The 21,025-nt window shown below is 40.9% G+C and overlaps 1 protein-coding gene across 1 annotated transcript; it reads right to left on the reverse strand.

The window, feature by feature from the left end:
* Nucleotides 1–16,318: 16,318 nt before the first annotated feature.
* On the reverse strand, nt 16,319–17,341 carry LOC120018550 (odorant receptor 131-2-like). The gene has a single exon (XM_038961769.1). It carries the CDS (start codon nt 17,339–17,341, stop codon nt 16,319–16,321), a length of 1,023 nt encoding a protein of 340 aa, XP_038817697.1.
* Between the last annotated feature and the right edge of the window lie 3,684 nt (nt 17,342–21,025).

Here is a 21,025-nt window from a genome sequence, read left to right on the forward strand (position 1 = left end):
TTTTCAATGTAGCCTGCTTGAGGAATGGTCGATGTCTGCAAATCTGAAATGTTGTGGAAAACAGACTTGATATGCACACAGAAAAATTTATGACAATATACATGATCCCAAAGATGAATAAGATACCATGAACTAACCTCAACTTGTCCTCTGATGGAGAAAGTAAAGGTTTGGGAGGGATGGATTGTGGATTTTTATACATTTTCTCCATAACATCACCATGATACAAAACATCTCTGGGAAGAGGCATTTCCTTATTCTAAATGTTTTGACAGTGTCTTGATTTCTCAAGGGATAAATTAATTTCATTCCATTCTCAAAGTGCATTATGTTCATAATTATTGCTCAAGTTCCTCAACAGGGAAAAGGTCTAATAGGTGCTTAACTTTTACTTAGGGAACTCTTCAAAATACCTAATTAGAACAACTAATTAGAAGTAATGATTGTTTGTTCTGACGATTTGAGCCATTATGTGGACCATGCAAGAATCAAATCTACAACACTTGCAAGCACCTTGTCCAACCATTAGCTATTAGAGCCATCTTTACTCAGATTAACTGATTAAAAAAAACAGTTTTCACAATAGTGCAAAATCATATAGGCCATTTAGTCACTTTAAAATGGTGATCACATTTGATGAACTATGGGCTCTATTTAATCAACACCAGTTCAAATTTTCCTGGATAAGTCAGGCACATTATCTCTGTGCAGGGACAAAAGCATGTCTGAATTCACATGCAGACCAGTTTCTTTTTGTTTGAATTTGGAAAATGGTTACATTTTGAAACGACCCTATGTTTTGAAATTAAGGCTCAGCAGGAGGCCTGCTATTTATGAAATGTAACTTAGACCAATGAATGGTTCTTCAAATGTGTTTATTTACCTCAGTACTGTTATGCCAGTATTTGTAATACAGTATAAAATATTGGAGCGATCCTTGCTTTATGAGCACGTTACAATTCACACCAAGTGGGTTAACCCTATTGGTGCAATGGATAGGGTGTTTGCCTTTCACACCAGCCACCCGGGTTCTCCTCCCTGTCCCGCCATTCGCTACATTGGTGTCAGAAGTGGGATGGCGGCCGTGAGGCCAAAGGAACGCACAGATGTGTAAGGGGACTGAGTAGTCAAAGCATGGGGACGTGCCTTCCCATTCTGTGGGGGCCGTGTAGCGATCCTCTCTATATGAGCCACATTACAAATCCCACCAAGTGGATTTACCCTATTGGTGCGATATGTAGGGTGTTTACCTTTCACGCCAGTGACTCGGTTTTGCTACTCTGCTCCGCCGTTCGCTACAATATCTATAAAACCTTGTTCTATTTTTAAATGGTGTTCTATCAACCTTGGGTGAAATGCATGCAGACCAGGGCAAAGAGTAAAAGGCATGTCTGTCTATCAGCGTTTGTTATTCTTTTCAGAGAGAATGATGAAACCGTAAACATTGGCATAAGTTGTTTGTGAGGGGACTTGCATGGACTGCATTTGATGAACTGTGTTGCCAGATGGATATCTCCAGAGTACAGTTAGAGAGAGAGTGTGTCCCCTGTTCCCTGATTAGTAATTAACAGACTGGTTGATTATTAACAGAGTCGTGCCTAATTGTGCAACCTTATGTTTTCTTTTGTTTGGCAAACAAGATGACTCTGTTGAGACCAGTACACCAGGGCTTGGTCTGCTCTTGACGTAAGTCATGCGTCAGTAGTGAAGACAGCTTTGGCCAGGTCCAAACAGTGTGTTCTCCCTGGGACTCTGGGCCCCAGACAAACCTGATGTTCGTTGGACTCCTGTACTGTAAACGCCAGCTCAGCATTCCCCCAAAATGAAAACTACATGTATTGTTCCAGTCAAACTTTCATAAAAAAATGGCCACTAACATCAACTTCTGAAACAACAGAGATAGGGTTTAAAACATTATAGATTTAATAGATTTAGTTTCTGTCCGTCCTGTCTCCCTATAGCGCTGTCTTAGGCGTCTCACAGTACGGACATTGCAATTTATTGCCCTGGCCACATCTGCAGTCCTCAAGCTTCCTTGCAGCATACCTAAGGCACGTTCACGCAGATGAGCAGGTACCCTGGGCATCTTTCTTTTGGTGTTTTTCAGAGTCAGTAGAAAGACCTCTTTAGTGTCCTAAGTTTTCATAACTGTGACCGTAATTGCCTACCGTCTGTAAGCTGTTAGTGTCTTAACGACCATTCCACAAGTGCATGTTCATTAATTGTTTATGGTTCATTGAACAAGCATGGAAAACAGTGTTTAAACACTTTACAATGAAGATCTATGAAGTTATTTGGATTTTTACCAATTATCTTTGAAAGACAGGGTCCTGAAAAAGGGCTGTTTCTTTTTTTGATGCGTTTAGTAATTTGTCAGTATCAACATTGACCATCATAAGACACACATCTTTTTACTACTACATAAAGAATGTCAGCAGAATCTGAAATAAATGTGAGAAGGAGGTCTTACTGTAATCCTTTAATAACAATAACAGTAACTATTGTAAAATATCTATAACCTATTATGGTATCAATATGTGTGTCTCTAAAAGGTTCATTGATGTCAAACACGACCCTTGCCCAGTCTCCTCCTCCTCCTGTCCCTAGCTAGGACAACAGAGTGTCAAACCTTTATAGTAAAAATCCACACTGGCCCGAGTTCTCCAGGGATGTGGGTTGAAGTTAAGTCATCTAGCAACTATTGTGTTGATAAACAAGAGCTATCGTAACAGATTTTTCTGGTAGTTGTAAACAGTCATATATCAAGTGTCATGAGGGATAAAGACTGCTTTTGTCAGAGAAAATTTTGTCATATTGTCTAGAATACAAAGACGGATGGACTGCAATATGATGTTTATTAAAATCATTTTATGGTATCTATTGTATTCTAAAGACATCTCACCTTCACCTGTCTTATGATCATTTCACACACAGTATTGCTTCAATGACACACGATTTCTGTGTGAATCAACAGGATTTAGAATCGGTTTGTCTCCCTGTTAACCTGTAGCAAGTGTAGTTCCAGACTGTTGATTTTACGTTTCTCCATCAGCCGAGGGCCAAGTGTCATGACAAAGTAGATGTAGTGTGTACTACTACACAGGTGTGTGCTTGAATTACTAATGACCTAGGTGTATCTACTGGCAAAAAAAATACATATCAAATTTGCAGTTTAACATGTGAAAATCGTATTTTCACATGTGAAATAGCTGTTTTCACACGTTGAGCTTAAATTTTACACATGGAACCATATTACATTTTTCACATGTATTACATTTAGAGTTCACATGTTAAACACCACCTTTTCACATGTGAGGAGAATAACATGTTTTCACCTCACATGTGAATTGCAGTTAATGCAGTGAAAATCGGATATGCAATTTCACATGTGAAAAACATTCATGTGAAAATCACATTTGCCGTTTCATATGTGAAAATGTGATTGTTTTTCACTGCGAATGAGATTTTTACATGTTATTGTTTTTTTACATGTGAACTTGCAGTTCTACATGTGAAAGTAAATATCACATTTGAAGTATCACATGTAAGAAAACTCCAACTGTGAAAATCTCAGTCTGGAACATGTGGGGATGAAATAATGTTATTCTTCTGTGACGACCCTCCCACTCTCTGCCGAATTCTTTCTCTTTGCTTTTATTTTTATTACTCTTTTTATTCACTTAGCTACTTACTTTTTCCATTGTTGTTGCATTGTTGAGAGGTTAACTGGCAAGTTAGCATTTTATTGCACTGTGTACTCCATGTATATCATATGTACTCCATGTACATCATGTGTATATGACAAATAAACCATCTGGAACTTAGAAGGGAAGGGGGAGGGCAGCCAGAAAGGGGGGGGGGGGGGGGGGGCAGCTTTGTGGTTAGATTATGAAAATTATTGAGAATGTATAGGCCCTTAAATTTTGTGTCCTCAAATGTTATGTAATCTAAAACTCAAATATTAGCTGGTAGAACTGATGAAATCAATTATAGAGGTTTTATAACTTATTCTATTCCACTGTTTTTTTGGAGGGGGGGCTGTCTCTTTATGTTCATATAGCCTAGGGGGTATGTAGCTTTTTATCTGTCATGTTTGAAGTTGTGTTGCTCTGTAATGCGAACACTTACATTTTTCTTTACATTTGAAATGCAAGAAAATGCAAAAAAATACTCATCCAGAGGCGGCGCTCCTAGTGGCCGGGGACTTTAATGCAGGGAAAAGTCTATTTTACCTAATTTCTACCAGCATGTCACATGTGCAACCAGAGGGGGGAAAAAACTCTAGACCCCCTTTACTCCACACACAGAAATGCGTACAAAGCTCTCCCTCGCCCTCCATTTGGCAAATTTGACCATAATTACATCCTCCTGATTCCTACTTACAAACCAAAACTAAAGCAAGGAAGTACCAGTGACTTGCTCAACACGGAAGTTGTCAGATGACGCAGATGTTTAGCTACAGGACTGTTTTGCTAGCACAGACTGGAATATGTTCCGGGATTCATCCGATGGCATTGAGGAGTATACCACATCAATCACCAGCTTCATCAATAAGTGCATCGATGGCGTCATCCCCACAGTGAAAGTACGTACATACCCCAACCAGAAGCCATGGATTACAGGCAACATCTGCACTGAGCTAAAGGCTAGAGCTACCGCTTTCAAGGAGCGGGACTCCGACGAACCATTAAACAGCAAAACGTCAATACAGGACTAAGATTAAATCCTACTACACCAGCTCTGGCGCTCGTCTGATGTGATAGGGCTTCCAAACTATTATGGACTACAAAGGAAAACCCAGCTGCGAGCTGCCCAGTGATGCGAGCCTACCAGATGGCTAAATGCCTTTTATGCTTGCTTCGAGGCAAGCAACACTGAAGAATGCATGAGAGCACCAGCTGTTCCGGACCACTGTGTCACGCTCTCCGTAGCCGATGTGAGTAAGACCTTTAAACAGGTCAACATTCACAAGGTCGTGGGGCCAGACAGATTACCAGAATGTGTACTCAGAGCTTGCGCAGACCAACTGGCAAGTGTTTTCACTGACATTTTCAACCTCTCCCTGACCGAGTCTATAAAACCTACATGTTTCAAGCAGACCACCATAGTCTGTGTGCCCAAGAACGCCAAAGTAACCTGTCCTAATTGACTACTGCCCCGTAGCAATGAAGTGCTCACATCAACACCATCAGCCCAGAATCTCTAGACTCACTCGAATTCGCATACCTCCCCAACAGATCCACAAATGACGCAAACTCAATTCCACTCCACACTGCCCTTTCCCACCTGGACAAAAGGAACACCTATGCGAGAATGCTGTTCATTGACTACAACTCAGCGTTCAACAACATAGTACCCACAAAGCTCGTTACTAAGCTAAGGACCCTGTGGCTAAACACCTCCCTCTACAACTGGATCCTGGACTTCCTGACAGGCCACCCCCAGATGGTGAGGGTAGGCAACAACACATCTGCCACGCTGATCCTTAACACTGGAGCCCGTCAGGGGTGTGTACTTAGTCCCCTCCTGTACTCCCTGTTCACCCACGACTGCATGGCCAAGCACAACTCCAACACCATGATTAAGTTAGCTGATGACACAACAGTGGTAGGCCTGATCACTCCCGAGTGTTGCAGCTGTCTAGGGCACTGTATTTTAGTGCTAGAGGCATCACTACAGACCCTGGTTCGAACCTGTGCTGTATTACAACCGGCCGTGATCGGGAGTACCATAGGGTGGCACACAATTGGCCCAGCATCATCTGTGTTAGGGGAGGCCAGGGTAGGCTGTCATTGTAAATAAGAATTTGTTCTTAAATGACTTGCCTAGTTAAATAAAGGTTCAATACATCTTAACAAATGTTTTAAAAAATAATCACCAATAACGATGAGAAACCCTATAGGGAGAGATCTGGCAGTGTGGTGCCAGGACAACAACCTCTTTCTCAACGTGAGCAAGACAAAGTAGCTGATTGTGGACTACAGGAAAAGGAGGGCCGAACACATCCCCATTCACATCGACGGGGCTGTAGTGGAGAAGGTCGAAAGCTTCCTTGCTGTCCACATCACCAACAAACTATCATGGTCCAAACACACCAAGACAGTTGTGAAGAGGGCATGACAACACCTATTCCCCTCTCAGGAGACTGAAAAGATTTGGCATGGGCCCTCAGATCCTCAAAAAGTTCTACAGCTGCACCATCGAGAGCGTCCTGACCTGTTGCATCACTGCCTGAAATCGCAACTGCTCGACATCCGACCGACCGTAAGGCGCTACAGAGGGTTGTGTGTACGGCCCAGTACATCACTGGGGTCAAGCTTCCTGCCATCTAGGACCTCTATACTAGACTGTGTCAGAGGAAGGCCCAAAAAATTGTCAAAGACTCCAGCCACCCAAGTCATAGACTGTTATCTCTGCTACAGCACGGCAAGTGGTACCGGAGCACCAAGTCTAGGTCCAAAAGGCTCCTTAACATCTTCTACCCCCAAGCCATAAGACTGTGGTAAAATTAATCAATTGGCTACCCAGACTATATTAATTAACTTCTCTAGGGTAGGGGGCAGCATTCGGAAGTTTGTATGAAAAGCATGCCCAAATTAAACTGCCTGCTTCTCGGCCCCAGAAGATATGATATGCATATAACTGGTAGATTTGGATAGAAAACACTCTAAAGTTTCCATAACTGTTAAAATAGTGTCTGTGAGTATAACAGAACTGATTTGGCAGGCGAAAACCTGAGAAAATCCATTCGGGAAGTAGTATTTTTTTTGGTTTTGTAGTTTTCTATTCAATGCCATTACAGTATCCATTGACTTAGGACTCAAATTGCAGTTCCTATGCCTTCCACTAGATGTCAACAGTCTTTAGAAATTGTTTCAGGCTTGTATTCTGAAAAATGAGGAAGTAAGAGCAGTCTGAATGAGTGGACCCTAAAGTGTCACAGAGCTTTTTCGCGACCGAGAGAGTGCCTTTCTTGTTAACCTTTTATATTGACGACGTTATTGTCCGGTTGAAATATTATCGATTATTTAGGCTAAAAACAACCTGAGGATTGAATATGAACATCGTTTGACATGTTTCTATGAACTTTACAGATACAATTTGGATTTTTTGTCTGCCTGTTTTGACTGCATTTGAGTCTGTGGATTACTGAAGAAAACGTGCGAACAAAACTGAGGTTTTTGGATATAAAGAGACTTTATCGAACAAAAGGAACATTTATTGAGTAAATGAATGTCTGCTGCGTGCAACCATATGAAGATTAATTTTTGTCATACCCGTGGTATACGTTCTGATATACCTCATCTGTCAGCCAAACAGCATTCAGGGCTCGAACCACCCAGTTTTTAATTTACCATTTTATAAATGGTATAATTGAGTGATATGATAACATTTAGCAAACTTGTTGCTCCAAGATGAATGGTTTTGACCGGGGGCGCAAATTTGTTTTTAGAAGTGGGGGGGACATACTTTATTATTATTATATATTTTTTATCTGTCAGATAAACACTCCAAACAGCCTACCCAATTGCTCGTAGGTGTCCGCAAGGTCCTAAAGTACACCGTTACCTCGTTTTGTGTCACATTCCAATGATAAAACTGGGTGGGGCAATTATAACATTTCAGAATGTGGGGGGGACATGTCCCCCCTGTCCTCAGTAAAAGTTGCGCCCCTGATTTTGACCATTAAAATTTTGCTTCCATTTGTTGCAAAGTTTTCCCTAAATCAATGCTTATGACAAATCAAGCTCCAGAACCAGCCAGAGAGCCAGCTGGCTAATCTTTTGAATAAGGTGTAGTTAAAAAACCTGCAACAACAGATAACATTAGCTAGTTCATTTTTATTTATTTAACCAGGCATATCAGTTAAGAACAAATTCCTATTTACAATGACGGCCTACCCCTGCCAAACCCAGACAACACTGGGCCAATTGTGCACTGCCCAATCACAGCCAGATGCAATGCAGCCTGGATTCAAACCAGGTACTGCAAGGACACTGGCAATGAGAGGCAGTGCCTTAGACCACGGCACCACTCAGGAGCCCTAGCTAAGGTTAGTGCCCTATTTGTTGATGTTTATCACTGCCATACTGTGTTCGATCTTGTCTAGCCATCTTGTCTCAAGAGGACCACAATGGAAATAAGTCCCAGACATTATTATGTGTTATCCTCAATGATTTTATTCATGTGCATGTATGGCTTTTAAGTTTTATGTGTGCTTGTTTTTTAAAATGGTCGAATTAATAAACTAAACTATCAACTCCACGTGGAAATTCCCACACCCAATTCGTGAATATCTTTAAGTAGCCTTCGTCATTATTCGGAGGTGGAACCTAAACATGTGTAGGGCCCTTTCAAAACATAGGTAACCATTTTCCAAATCCAAATGAAAATAAACTAAACTGCATGAGGATTCAGTAGGCTTTATCCCTGCCCAGGAATAATTATGTTGACTTATTCAGGAAAGCTTAGAACTGGTGTTGATTGAATAGAGAGCATAGTTTCTCAGATGTGATTATCATTTTAAAGTGATTAAATATGACAAAATGGCCTACATTGCCTTCAGAAAGTATTCATATCCCTTGACTTATTCTACATTTTGTTGTGCTACAGCCTGAATTAAACATTGATTAAATTGATTATTTTTCTCACCCATATATACACAATACCCCATAATGACAAAGTGAAAACATGTTGTTAGAAATATTTGCAAATTTATTGAAAACGAAATACAGCAATATCTCATTTACATAAGTATTCACACTGTAAGGACTGGGTGTCGGAGTGCGAAGTCAGGCGCAGAAAAAACAGAGGATTCAATAACAATGTTCCTTTTAATGAAACACGGCACTTCGGCCACCCCACTAATACACTGGGTGCTCTACGTAAACTGCCCCAGACACGGGGAACGAAAAACAGTCCAGTAAACAAACTCGAACATACATAAACACGTAGTCCGAACAAACACCAAGCTTACACACTAACAATCGCGTACAAAGAAACGGGCGGGCCGGCTGACTGATAAAGCCCAACTAATTAAGCACAAACACAAAACAGGTGTAACCAATAAACACATAAGGAGGGGGAGAAAAGGATCAGTGGCAGCTAATAGGCCGGTGACGACGACCACCGAGCGCCACCCGAACGGGAAGGAGAGCCTGCCTCGGTCGGAGTCGTGACACACACCCCTGACTCAATACATGTTAAAATCACTTTTGGCAGTGATTACAGCTGTGAGTCTTCCTGAGTAAGTCTAAGAGCTTTGCACACCTGGATTGTACAATATTTGCGCATTATTCTTTTCAAAATTCTTCAAGCTCTGTCAAGTTGGTTGTTGATCATTGCTAGACAGCCATTTTCAAGTCTTGCCATATATTTTCAAGACGATTTATGTCAAAACTGTAACTAGGCCCCTCTGGAACATTCAATGTCATTTTGGTAAGCAACTTCAGTGTACAAAATATTCCATGACATAGACTGACCATGTGAATCCAGGTGAAAGCTATAATCTCTTAATGATGTCACTTGTTAAATCCACTTCAATCAGTGTAGATGAAGAAGAGGAGACAGGTTAAAGAAGGATTTTTAAGCCTTGAGACAATTGAGACATGAATTGTGTCTGTGTGCCATTCAGAGGGTGAATAGGCAAGACAAAAGATTTAAGTGCAAGTTACACGGGTTTGTGTCAAGAACTGCAACACTGCTGGGTTTTTCATGCTCAGCAGTTTCCCGTGTGTATCAAGAATGGTTCACCACCCAAAGGACATCGAGCCAACTTGACACAACTGTGGGAAGCATTAGAGTCAACATGGGCCAACATCCCTGTGGAACGTTTTTGACACCTTGTCCATGCCCCGACGAATTGAGGCTTCTAGTCTACAGTGATGAAGCACAAGAGAACATCCAAGGTAATATCCTTTTACGACTCTCTTTAAAAACACATCTGATCCTTATAACTGACATCCCCATTTGGTGTCGGAGGAGCTAAATGAAGGGAGCTGTCCTGCACTGCTCACACAGACACAGGGTCATGATCAGGCCCAGAGCCCCAGCCACCAAGCCCAGGGTCAAATGAATTGTTCCTCAAGCAGAGCCACTGGTCAAATCAATTACTTTATTTGAATCTGTACAGACTAGTAGCCTAGATAAGCTACCTAATGCACAACTTCAACATTTTGTATGTTAATCAATTAAAATATATCAAAAGAGTAAAACCCTGGCTGGATGACAGCCATTATGCCATTTTAAAGCGTGTCTTTTAATTGTTAGATGTTAAGTCTCCTTTATGGCCGACTTTGAGCGGTGCTGGACTGTTTCCGACTGACATTCTGGTGTACAAAGTGTTCTGTGAAAGTCATAGGGTTCAGTGAATTATAGTGTCAGAAAGACCCATTTGTCAGCTCTCCACTACCACTCTCTCAGTGGAGCTGACTTGAAGTGTCATGGTTCAGATCTCACATTTGTATAGGGAATGACTTGTCATATTTTCTGGCCTATCCAGACAAAGAATCGATTTGCTCTCCCTCTGTGTGATGGACACCATCCTGGGAGATGGCATATGAAAGGCAACCATTTACCCAACTGTTGTAGTTTCATCTCGCTGAGATATTGTAACGGATGTCTTCGTCCTCCTCGTCTGAGGAGTAAGAAATGTCGGACCAAGATGCAGCGTGGTAAATATCCATTTTAATAGGAATACGTGAAAGAAACAAAATAACGAATGAACGAACGAAGACGAAACAGTCCCGTAAAGTGACAACACAAAACACAGGAACACAGTAACAGGAACAATCACCCACAACCCACAATACAAAACAGGCTACATGAATATGTCTCCCAATCAGAGACAACTACAAACACCTGCCTCTGATTGAGAACCATATCAGGCCAAACACATAGAAATAGACAAACTAGACAAAGCAAAGCTATTCACCCACTATTAGTTTGAGATAGAGATTGAATAAATGGTGTGGCCAAGTGTGTCTGATACACAATATTCTGACCTTGACTTAATTCCCTAATAATTCCACTACCTTTACGCGCAAGGGAACCGTGAATAAAGTGGGAAAAGCATCTACTTAATTTTTTCCGATAGAAATAACACAATTCTCCATGCACTGTAATTTACAACTTGATAAGAGCTATTGATAATAGTTTGAGATGAGTAATCCGATTGGAAAAGGGAATTGTAAGTATAAATTACACTTGTTTTAGATCTATTTTACCTTATAATCACTGGAGACAAATGTGAAACCAGTCATATAGTAGCAAACTGAAACATATCAACATATCAACTTTCATACAGTAAAGTTTATGAAATGCTGTGCCATTAAGCAACATTTTTATTGAACAGCCTTTTAAATTGCAGGGATAGGCACTCTCGAATAAGTATAGGTTACCCCAACATTCTCTCTTTCCTATCTCTATTATGCTAAAAATTAGCTATCAACCGTCACTGGGCCTAATAACCACATTTATTCAAACAGTAGGGTGTATAACACGAACGTCTAACAACCCAAAAGTCACGTGTTCAAATCTCATCATGGACAACTTTAGCTAATTTGCAACTACTTACTACTTAGCATGTTAGCTAACCCTTTAACCTAACTCCTAACCCTAACCTTAACCCTTAACCTAACGTAGCATATCATACTAAAGCAGTCGAACATAATATATTGTGCTAAACGGGTCAAACGCGATCAAGACATAGGATACTATACGTCCTGCAATTCCTATTAAATTGAATGACCGCTATTACATTTAGTACGACATGTAAATTAACATATCATACCAAACGGAGTGGTACAGAATTTTGTAAGATATAATACATTTTTCTCTGGAACCAGGTTGGTGTTTGACCATAGAGTAATCTAGAGGGCACTCCTAACATGAATGCCCTCTCTCCGCCACCTTCTGAACAGTGCAGCAGCACAATGTTTGAAGTTCGCATTTTGCCTTTAATCTAAACATTTGTCTTCTGACATGAGGGCTAAGGCTTGAACTCAATGGGATTTACAAACTTCTCACATGGCTCATGGAAATGTGGTTGAGTGGGTCACATGCCAAAGAAAATTGCCATTTTACTGCCCTTCAAGTCAGGGGTTCAATTCCTGTCCCACTTTCACTCCTTCACTGTATCCTTCAGTTTCTCTATCTGTCTGAACAAAGCATTGAAAAAATAAAGGTGGAATTCCACACAGGAAAAGGTAGAATTCCTATTCAGACTTGAGACAAGTTGACTTAACACGGACTTAAGTAAAATAAATGTCAAATCAAACACAATTTTATTTGTCACATGTACCGAATACAACAGTTGTAGACCTTACAGTGAAATGCTTACTTACAAGCCCTTAACAAACAATACAGTTTTAAGAATATAAGAGTTAAGACAATATTCACCAAAAACATTTAGGTTAAAAAAAGTAACACAATAAAATAACAATAACGAGGCCATATACAGGGGGTACCGGTACCGAGTCAACGTGCGGGGTTACAGGTTAATCGAGGTAATTGAGGTAATATGTACATGTAGGTAGGGGTAAAATGACTATGCATAGTTAATAAACAGGGAGTAGCAGCAAAATTTTAATGGTCAAAATCAGGGGCTCAACTTTTACTGAGGACAGGGGGGACATGTCCCCCCACATTCTGAAATGTTATAATTGCCCCACCCAGTTTTATCAAAACGAGGTAACGGTGTACTTTAGGACCTTGCGGACACCTACGAGCAATCGGGTAGGCTGTTTGGAGTGTTTATCTGACAGATAAAAAATATATAATTTACATTTATATATTAATAATATATAATAATAATAATAAAGTATGTCCCCCCCACTTCTAAAAACAAAGTTGCGCCCCCGGTCAAAACCATTAATCTTGGAGCAACAAGTTTGCTAAATGTTATCATATCACGCAATTATACCATTTATAAAATGGTAATTTAAAAACTGGGTGGTTCGAGCCCTGAATGCTGTTTGGCTGACAGATGAGGTATATCAGAACGTATACCACGGGTATGACAAAAATACATTTTTACTGCTCTAATTACATTGGTAATCAGTTTATAGTAGCAATAAGGCACCTCGGGGATTTGTGGTATATACCCTACCCCCTCGTGCCTTATTGCTTAATAAATGTTGTTTTCAGACTAGCTGAGAAAAAAAAGAAACCCGCACACTGCTCTTGATAGTATCACTGCTCTTTAATAAGCTTCACGTTTCGGCCTCAAGGCCTTTGTCAGAGCTTTTGTGAGTTTTATACAGACTAGCTAAAAAATAAGTGAAAATTTACAAATTATCCAATAGATTAGTGGAGGTGTAAAACATAAGTTTGCACCCCCTTTGGCTCATCTCAGTCGCGAAGAGGAATAACTGTTTCTGGTTGATTAACAATGTCATGCTGGTATAGTATGTGGTACAATTAAAACCTAGCCCATGAAACAAAATGTTGGCTGAAAATGAATTGTATGTCATATCGCATTCACATGGATTTGCATGATGTGTGCAGTTCTGATTTGTCACTTCATGGCCAAATATACAGTTGAAGTCAGAAGTTTACATACACTTAGGTTGGAGTCATTAAAACTCGTTTTTCAACCACTCCACAAATTTCTTGTTAACAAACTATTGTTTTGGCAAGTCAGTTAGGACATCATCTTTGTGCATGACACAAGTAATTTTTACAACAATTGTTTACAGACAGATTATTTCACTTATAAATCACTGTATCACATTTCCAGTGGGTCAGAAGTTTACATACATTAAGTTGACTGTGCCTTTAAACAGCTTGGAAAATTCCAGAAAATGCTGTCATGACTTTAGAAGCTTCTGATAGGCTAATTGACATCATTTGAGTCAATAGGAGGTGTACCTGTGGATGTATTTCAAGGCCTACCTTCAAACTCAGTGCCTCTTTGCTTGACATCATGGGAAAATCAAAATAAATCAGCCAAGACCTCAGAAAAATAATTGTAGACCTCCACAAATCTGGTTCATCCTTAGAAGCAATTTCCAAACGCCTGAAGGTACCACGTTCATCTGTACAAACAATAGTACGCAAGTATAAACACCATTGGACCACGCAGCCGTCATACCGCTCAGGAAGAAGATGCGTTCTGTCTCCTAGAGATGAACGCACTTTGGTGCGAAAAGTGCAAATCAATCCCAGAACAACAGCAAAGGACCTTGTGAAGATGCTGGAGGAAACAGGTACAAAAGTATCTGTATCCACAGTAAAACGAGTCCTATATTAACATAACCTGAAAGGCCACTCAGCAAGGAAGAAGCCACTGCTCCAAAACCGGCATAAAAAAGCCAGACTACGGTTTGCAACTGCACATGGGGACAAAGATCTTACTTTTTGGAGAAATGTCCTCTGGTCTGATGAAACAAAAATAGAACTGTTTGGCCATAATCAACATCATTATGTTTGGAGGAAAAACAGGGAGGCTTTCAAGCTGAAGAACACCATCCCAACCGTAAAGCACGGGGGTGGCAGCATCATGTTGTGCGGGTGCTTTGCTGCAGGAGGGACTGGTGCACGTCACAAAATAGATGGCATCATGAGGAGGAAAATTATGTGGATATATTGAAGCAACATCTCAAGACATCAGTCAGGAAGTTAAAACTTGGTCACAAATGGATCTTCCAAATGGACAATGACCCCAAGCATACTTCCAAAGTTGTGGCAAAATGGCTTAAGGACAACAAAGTCAAGGTATTGGAGTGGCCATCACAAAGCCCTGACCTCAATCCTATAGACATTTTTTGGCAGAACTGAAAAAGCATGTGCGGGCAAGGAGGCCGACAAACCTGACTCAGTTACACCAGCTCTGTCAAGAAGAATAGGCCAAAATTCACCCAACTTATTGTGGGAAGCTTGTGGAAGGCTACCCGAAACATTTGACCCAAGTTAAACAATTTAAAGGCAATGCTACTAAATACTAATTGAGTGTATGTAAACTTCTGACCCATTGGGAATGTGATGAAAGAAATAAAAGCTGAAATAAATCATTCTCTCTACTATTATTCTGACATTTCACATTCTTAAAATAAAGTGGTGATCCTAACAAGACAGGGATTTTTTACAGGGATTTTTTACTAGGATTAAATGTCAGCGATTCTGAAAAACGAAGTTAAATTTATTTGGTTCAGGTGTATGTAAACTTCCGACTTCAACTGTATCATACTTTGACTAAAATGATGACTTAAATCGATGTGCAACATCATGGGTAAGCTCTGGCCTTCTTTCATCTCGAAAGTGGATTTCTATTGGTGTGGGTGTTTAAAGCTGAACAGGAAGCCTGTTATTTATGAATGTATGAACGTGTTTATTGTCCTCAGTACTGTGATGTCAGTATTTGTAATAAAGTATCAACTATATGTATAAAACCTTGTTCTATTTTTAAATGGTGTTCTATCAACCTTGGGTGAAATGCATGCAGACCAGGGCAAAGAGTAAAAGGCATGTTCGTCTACCAGCGTTGTTTTTGTTTTCAGAGAGAATGATGAAACCGTAAAGGAAACATAGGGATGGGGTTGTTTGTGAGGGGACTTGCATGGACTGCATTTGATGAACAGGGAGGCCTGTTTACTGTGTTGCCGGATGGATATCTCCAGAGTACAGTTAGAGAGAGAGTGTGTCCCCTGTTCCCTGATTAGTAATTAACAGACTGGTTGATTATTAACGGAGTCGTGCCTAATTGTGCAACCTTATGTTTTCTTTTGTTTGGCAAACAAGATGACTCTGTTGAGACCAGTACACCAGGGCTTGGTCTGCTCTTGACAGTAGTCATGCATCAGTAATGAAGAGAGCTGGGGCCAAGATCAAACTGTGTCTTCTCCCTGGGTCTCTATCATGAAAAAATGGCCACTAACATCAACTTCAGAAAAAACAGATATGGTTTGAAACATTATTCATTTTATTGACCTTTTACAGTTTAATTTTATAGAATCAAAGAACATTGACAAATGTAGTACAGAAATTACTGAAGTTTAATAGAAATGTCTAACTGTCACTCAGCAAAGGGAGTCAAATAGGGGTGTCAAATAGGGGTGTCAAATACCATTTCTGTTACTGCAGAGATTAGGACGGCCAAAAATCTGTGAAAAAAAACTAAATTAACACAAAGTTACTTTGATTTTACACGTGTAAAATCAATCTGCAGGCCGTAAATGTTTGACACCCCTAAAATAACATAAGATAACCATAACAAAACTGGGTCATAAACACCTGAAATATATGATACCTTTTGATCCTCTCATTTACATCCTCTCATTTACAGATGACAGAAAATTGACTCAATAGACCAAATTCAGTATTACACATGGCCCGCGTTTACCTTACAGGTGTGTGCATGGGAGTTTTTTACCTTTACATCATTAGGCTTGTCCATATTAAATATAAATACTTTTTTAGAATATCCAAACAGGGCATAATATTTCATAACCACCACAAAATCCTTATCCCTTAATCCATACACAAGTGGACTCAGACATCGAGGGGCAAGAATAAAAATAATATAGTCAATATACCTAACCTGAATAAACACATTAAAATTGATCTTCATTATAACCGATTCTATCATAGGACACCAGAACTGAATCAAACAAAGGAGTAACTGGAAGCCATGGAGAATAACTGTCCTCAGGCCCTTATTGGTGGACTTCTTACTGTCTGGTGAGACAGCTCGAGCAGCCACCATGATCTTCACATAGGTGAAAGCTATGACTACGGACATGACCAGGAAGTAGAACTGACACAGAGCCGAGCTGAGGTGGCCCTGCCAGGAGAACACAATCATCTGCTCAAAACTGCAGACTAGAAGAGAGGTGTAGAAGCTCAGAGGTACAGCCGAGAAGAGGATGGAGATCACAATGATCCATTCAACAGAGCTGAGAGCCTGGATGAGTAGGATGCAGCGCATGGCCCTCACCGGGGTGGAAAGTTCACTGTGGTGCAGGGGCATGCAGATTGCTATATAGCGCTCCAGGCTCATGGCTGTCAGTGTCAGCGGTGTGGCAACAGTCAGGTTTTCTAAGATCACAACCAGAAATATACATAGCCCACCTGGCATTGGTACCCTGGAGTAGCTCATCAGCAGCAATACATCAGTCAGAGCCAGAAACATACTGTCACAAACCAGCATGTGAGCAAAGAATATGTATCGTGTGTTGGTGAAGAAGGCCTCTTTTTTAAAGAAGGTCACGATCATGAGGGAGTTGATGCAGAGGAAGATGCCAATAAACACTTGGACTATCACCACTTTGTCATTCAGATGTCTTTGGTATTGCACAGTCGGAAGAACAAGACTGCCCTCACTGCCCTGGCTTGTATTCGGCATTGTATTTCCTGTTTAGAAAGAGGATAAAAATGTAAAGCAATGTCAATCACAATGAAACCATATCAGGAACGTTGTCAACACAAACATTTAAAAAAGCCATATAGTAATTTGTCAGTACCAACATTGACCATCATAAGACACAAATCTTTTTACTAGACCTTAAAGAACGTCTGCAGAATCGGAAATAAACGTGAGAAGGTGGTTTTACTGTAATCCTTTAATAACAATTGTAAAATAACTATAACCTATTATGGTATCAATATGTTTGTCTCTAAAAGGTTCATTGATGTCGAACACAACCCTTTCCCAGTCTCCTCCTCCTGTCCCTAGCTAGGACAACAGAGTGTCAAACCTTTATAGTAAAAATCCACACTGGCCCGAGTTCTCCAGGGATGTGGGTTGAAGTTAAGTCATCTAGCAACTATTGTGTTGATAAACAAGAGCTATGGTAACAGATTTTTCTGGTAGTTGTAAACAGTCATATATCAAGTGTCATGAGGGATAAACACTGCTTTTGTCAGAGAAAATGTTGTCATGTTGTCTGGAATACAAAAACAAAATCTAAGATGGACTGTAATATGATGTTTATTAAAATAATTTTATGGTATTTACTTTATTCTAAAGACATCTCACCTTCACCTGTCTTATGATCATTTTACACAGTATTGCTTGATTGTGTCACGCTCGTGATTAAAGACGGACCAAGGCACAGCGTGATTGAAGTTCCACATTTTTATTACGGTGAAACTTTAAACAAAAACAATAAACCAATAACGAAACGTGAAAGTAGTGGTGCACATGCACAAACACAAAACAATATCCCACAAACACAGGTGGGAAAAATGGCTACCTAAATATGATCCCCAGTTAGAGGCAATGATTTCCAACTGCCTCTAATTGGGAGCCATACAAAACACCAACATAGAAATATTGAGCTAGAACACCCCCTGGTCACGCCCTGACCTACTACACCATAGAGAACCAAGGGCTCTCTATGGTCAGGGCGTGACAGAATGACACATGATAGCTGTGTGAACCAACAGGATTTAGAATCGGTTGATCTCCCTGTTAATCTGTGGCAAGTGTAGTTCCTGACTGTACAATGACAAAGTAGATGTAGTGTGTACTACTCAGGTGTGTGCTTGAATTACTAATGACCTACTGTAGGTGCATCTACAGGCACACAGCAGCCATGATCAACATAAGTTCCAGTATTGACATACACGTGTGCAACCCTTACAAAAAAATACATGACAAATGTGCAGTTTCACATGTGAAAATTGTATTTTCACATGTGAAATAGCTGTTTTCACATGTTGATCTAAAATTTCACACGGAAACCATATTTTCACATGTAATACATTGAGTCCACCTGTTAACACCACATTTTCACGTGAGGAGAATAACATATTTTCACCTCACATGTGAATTGCTGTTTCACATGTGAAACATTTTCACGTGTGAAAATCTCACTTTCACATGTGGAATTGCTACATCCATTTTTTGAAAGCATAAATTAATGATATGTACCCATTGATCCTTTAAGAATATAATGTATAAAAGCCTCATGAGCTTAGTTCAACTGTCGTACCCCATCAAAACCCAAAATATAAGCTTGTTTTACGCCAAAGTAAATGTAGACAACCACTGTATAGCCTAAAAACATTGTAAAACAAAAATGTTTTAATCAAGGATGATCAGTGGTTGCATTTCTCCAGCCCCATCCCTCAGCTTTTTACTGAAACTGTTGTAGGGAAAACACTTTGTTAATGTTTAAATTAAGGGTAGCTGCTTTAAACACCTTTAATGGAGTAATATTGTTATTATATGGTGCAATCCTTCAGTGAGTGAGTTACTTTTGTGCCATTAATATAAAGCAAAACTTCTGAAGTCAAGAATAACATTCTTATTATTGCTAACAAAAATAGTTAAATTTAAAACAAAACATAAACGCCGATAGCAAAGCTAAATATTGCAAGGAAATCGTTTTTTAAATGTGAGAATAAATGAATGACGTCCGTGATTTTTTTTTACGCAATTAACTAAAACGTGTCCCTCTTTCATGCAATTTTCCCTATCTTTGGTTATGTTACCCTGGCCTTTGCTTTTCCTGCCTTTTCCCCAGCTGCAGGTCTTGGCACATTCATTCCAGCCACATAACAACCTGCATCCATCCCACTGCTGGTTTTCCTCTGAAGCTAAGCAGGGTCAGTTCTGGTCAGTCTCTGGATGGGATACCAGATGTAGCTGGCATAAAGATCAAATCAAGTGCACTTTATCAGACGCCACTACAGTAAATAATTGATTTCCTTGCTAATTTTCTTTATGAGGACCTGGGGTGCTTTATTATTCTCCTGATCAATTTCAATCCTTGAAATTACATACGTGGTTTATGTTATGACATTTTGTTTCTGAAATTAGAAGACAATGCACATAATGATTGATGCTGTAGGCCTAAACACATACACAAGCACATTTAACAGAGTTGTGCAAATATACCAAGACATTAACACAGTACATAATTGTCTGAGGTTGTCACGATCGTCTTCTTTAGAGCTAGTGGACCAAGGCGCAGCGTGTGCAAAATACATCTTCTCTTTATTTTGAAGAAGAACAAACGAAACAAAACAACAAAATGACGAACGTGAAGCTATAAATGACTAAGTGCAAACATGCAACATAGACTAGACATAGACAATTACCCACAAACACATGATGCCCATGGCTGCCTTAAATATGGCTCCCAATTAGAGACAATAAACCACAGCTGTCTCTAATTGAGAACCCATTAAACCTATAAACCCCTAGACAAACCACAACACATACTTCCCCATGTCACACCCTGACCTAACTAAAATAATAATGAAAACAAAGATAACTAAGGCCAGGGTGTGACATAACCCCCCCCTTAAGGTGCGAACTCCGGGCGCACCAGCATAAAGTCTAGGGGAGGGTCTGGGTGGGCGTCTGTCCACGGTGGCGGCTCTGGCACTGGTCGTGGTCCCCACCCCACCATAGTCACTACCCGCTTTCGTAGCCTCCTCCAAATGACCACCCTCCAACTTAACCCCACTGGATTAAGGGGCAGCACCGGACTAAGTGGCAGCACCGGACTAAGGGGCAGCACCAGGATAAGGGGCAGCACCAGGATAAGGGGCAGCACCAGGATAAGGGGCAGCACCAGACTGAGGGACGGCAGCTCCGGACTGAGGGACGGCAGCTCCGGACTGAGGGACGGCAGCTCCGGACTGAGGGACGGCACGGACTGAGGGACGGCAGCTCCGGACTGAGGGACGGCAGCTCCGGACTGAGGGACGGCAGCTCCGGACTGAGGGACGGCAGCTCCGGACTGAGGGACAGCACCAGGATAAGGGGCAGCACCAGGATAAGGGGCAGCACCAGGATAAGGGGCAGCACCAGGATAAGGGGCAGCACCAGGATAAGGGGCAGCACCAGACTGAGGGACGGCAGCTCCGGACTGAGGGACGGCAGCTCCGGACTGAGGGACGGCAGCTCCGGACTGAGGGACGGCAGCTCCGGACTGAGGGACAGCACCAGGATAAGGGGCAGCACCAGGATAAGGGGCAGCACCAGGATAAGGGGCAGCACCAGGATAAGGGGCAGCACCGGACTGAGGGACGGCAGCTCCGGACTGAGGGACGGCAGCTCCGGACTGAGGGACAG

The sequence above is a fragment of the Salvelinus namaycush genome, chromosome 23, assembly GCF_016432855.1.
Source record: "Salvelinus namaycush isolate Seneca chromosome 23, SaNama_1.0, whole genome shotgun sequence".
NCBI classification, from domain to species: domain Eukaryota; kingdom Metazoa; phylum Chordata; class Actinopteri; order Salmoniformes; family Salmonidae; genus Salvelinus; species Salvelinus namaycush.